We start from the raw sequence: 2561 nt of genomic DNA, 5'->3' as shown, positions 1-2561 counted from the left end.
CCCCTGAAGGCTGGGTCTCTTTTTGTTCTGATGCTGAAAAGCATACTCTTACAACATCTCTCATCTGCCTCTAAGCTGAAAGCTTTTACACAGATACCCTGCAGCGTTCGTGTCCATTGCAAAAAGATGACAACACAGAAAACAGAGAGGACTGAGAGTTAAAAAAAAAAAGCCCCAGCCATGCAGTTAGCTGATAAAAGCTGAAAAGGAGAACTAATCCTCGCTGTGTGACGGGCCACAGCATCAGGCGGGGCCCTAATGCAATCCGCTGGCTTTTGCTAACAGTGTGCTGCATTACAGAGTATCACCTGGGCCTTTTGTGTTCAACCACAATGAAACGGAATCAGATTGAGTGGAACTGGTTAACCCCTCGTCCTCCCCGGTTGGAAAATGCTTACTGCCTGGGTTTCTGTTTTGCCGTGACAAAGATACATCTGGGCTCTGTAACAATATTTCTTTGCTGCAGTGATGGTCTTAAAGGAGTTGTTTTTGTTGACTGATTGATCATTCATAACTCTAGTGATTATTATTGCATTTTGTACTTTTAATGATTTGCCTTATCAGGACTCTTTGATTAGCCAGATCTGTCTCAAAGAAGTCCAAAACAGCTGCAAACCTCTGCATCATGTCAAACGAGGAGGACATGCGTGGGAATAATGACTGTCAGGTCTATTTTGAGAAGCCTTTTAAGAGGTGTATTTGCAGGCTTTAGGACCCTGCACCTCAGTCTGGGCCTAAACCACCCTCCCTCCTGCAGAAGCCGGCGCAGACACTAGCGCAGCGCAGTGCTGCCGCTCAGTTGATGCACTCACATCAGACCAAGCCTGGACGTTTTTTCCCCCCTTCTTTGCTCTGCTGTTTTTCCCTCCGGTCCATTCATCGGAGGGGCGGATCGTCCACCGTCTGCCCCTCAGAAACTTTATGACGGAGCCAAAAAGCTCCTGCCGGCTTTCCTCTGGCAGCGGCAGAGAGGAGGGACGGGGAGTTTGGAGAGCTCAGGCTGATGAGTAGAGTGGTGTGATTCTGTAAAGAGACAGAGAGGAAGGGAGACGCTCCAGCAGCATCACCGAACCCCCCCTCCCCACCCTTCTCCTATTAGACCCCCTTCTGTCTGGCTGACACTCTCCCCAATAACACGCCTTCAGTCGAGACAGGCGGTTCCGTGGCGACCAGGAAACATGTCACAGACTAGGAGGAACACATACACCCGGGTGAGTGTGTACAAGGTGTTTATACATCCCAGTAGGGTGAATGAATGGGCCAGGCTGTGTTTAAGTTAGTCCCAATCGCTGCGCCATTGTTTCTGTTACGTCTTTTCAATTAGTTTCACTCTGTCATCAGCTCCGTGTCGGTTTCTACTTTTGAACAGAAGGGGTTTCTAATCCGTTTCAGAGCTGCATTCCTCTGTCTAAATTGTCGCCTCTTTGTTTGGGCTCAGATGCCCCTCCGGGTTCAACATTGCTGCTGGGATGTTAAGGTTCAGACCTCTGGGATGACTCGACTCTATAAAGTAGGAGACAATATATGACCGGCAGGTGATAGGACCAGATAGGCTTTTTGTTATCATTAGACACTGGACACAACCCATGAGTCCCGGTGGACTTCCTGTTTGTCATCCATCTCTGAGTCAGGCAGCTTTCCTGTCACCAGGAGTGATGACATCAGTGCTCATACAGCACCTTTCAGCTGCTCTTTTCTTTCCTTCAGATCACAGAAAACCATTAACTCATTACTTTCTAATTCAGCCTGTGTAACAAGGTGACGATCTATTAAAATAGTGTGCATGGGAGCATTTTTGGTAGCTTGTTTTTTTTGTGTGAAAACAAAACAATAACCGTCCGATACCAATACCCAGTGTAATAGTGCAGCAATGAGGCTGAATTGCTGTTTTCATCTTCCTTTAGCATTACAGTCAGCGTGAGCTTGCGTGTTTTAAGAGTAGAATGGCAGTAAATAATTTAGCATGCCCTCCTTGGGTCGTCTCTGCCTCCAGCACATGGCAAACAGGTCGGAGCAATGACTGAACAACACGAAGGCTTCATTACAGACTGATAGCCGGAGCAGAGCTGCCCATTTGTTGACTTTAAAGAAAGGCCTGATTTATAATTCTCAATGAATGTTGTATTACAGATTGTTGACCGGTGTATGTGTAGTCTCCCTGAAGCACTGTAAACCGAAGATTCCTGCCTCTGTTATGAATCTGAAGTGATTTGATGGATTGGAATAGATGTTACAGCTTGAATAAAAGATCTGAAGGGTCTTGACTGTGACGTAGAAAATGCTTGACATGGACTCAAGGACGCATTTACTGCACATTACCAGTTAAAATGCCTCTCCATTTTGGTCATGAATTATAAGCTATGTTAATTATACTTTAAGCAATCATGGGAATTCAGGATTTGTTGCTGAATATTTTAACGGTGATGTTAGTAAAAGAACATCATCTGCATCTGTTGAGTGATGTCTGGTTTTATATGTAAGCGGTAAGAAACTACCAGCTACCAGAAGAAGAGCTGATCATTTCTTCTCTTCTTGATAATGTTTTCATGCTCTATATATAA

General features: G+C 45.4%; 1 protein-coding gene across 12 annotated transcripts in view; it reads left to right on the top strand.

Annotated features, from left to right (window-relative positions):
* dctn1b (dynactin 1b) overlaps window positions 1-2561 on the top strand; it is a 58043-nt gene that overhangs the window by 4409 nt on the left and 51073 nt on the right. For 5 of the 12 annotated variants that reach the window (XM_031310112.2, XM_031310110.2, XM_031310108.2 and 2 more), the window contains exon 1: window positions 764-1211. The exons of 1 other annotated variant lie outside the window; for it this stretch is intronic. In XM_031310112.2, coding sequence (XP_031165972.1) covers window positions 1179-1211 — 33 coding nt within the window. In that variant the 5' untranslated portion in view covers window positions 764-1178. Of the gene's footprint in view, window positions 1-762; window positions 1212-2561 lie in introns of those variants that run through there. 6 more of the 12 variants (XM_035994772.1, XM_035994773.1, XM_031310109.2 and 3 more) reach the window with 3 other exon arrangements.

Source organism: Sander lucioperca, chromosome 18 (assembly GCF_008315115.2).
Source record: "Sander lucioperca isolate FBNREF2018 chromosome 18, SLUC_FBN_1.2, whole genome shotgun sequence".
NCBI classification, from domain to species: Eukaryota; Metazoa; Chordata; class Actinopteri; order Perciformes; family Percidae; genus Sander; species Sander lucioperca.
Note: the sequence above shows the minus strand (reverse complement) of the source record. Positions and strands in the feature narration are given on the sequence as shown.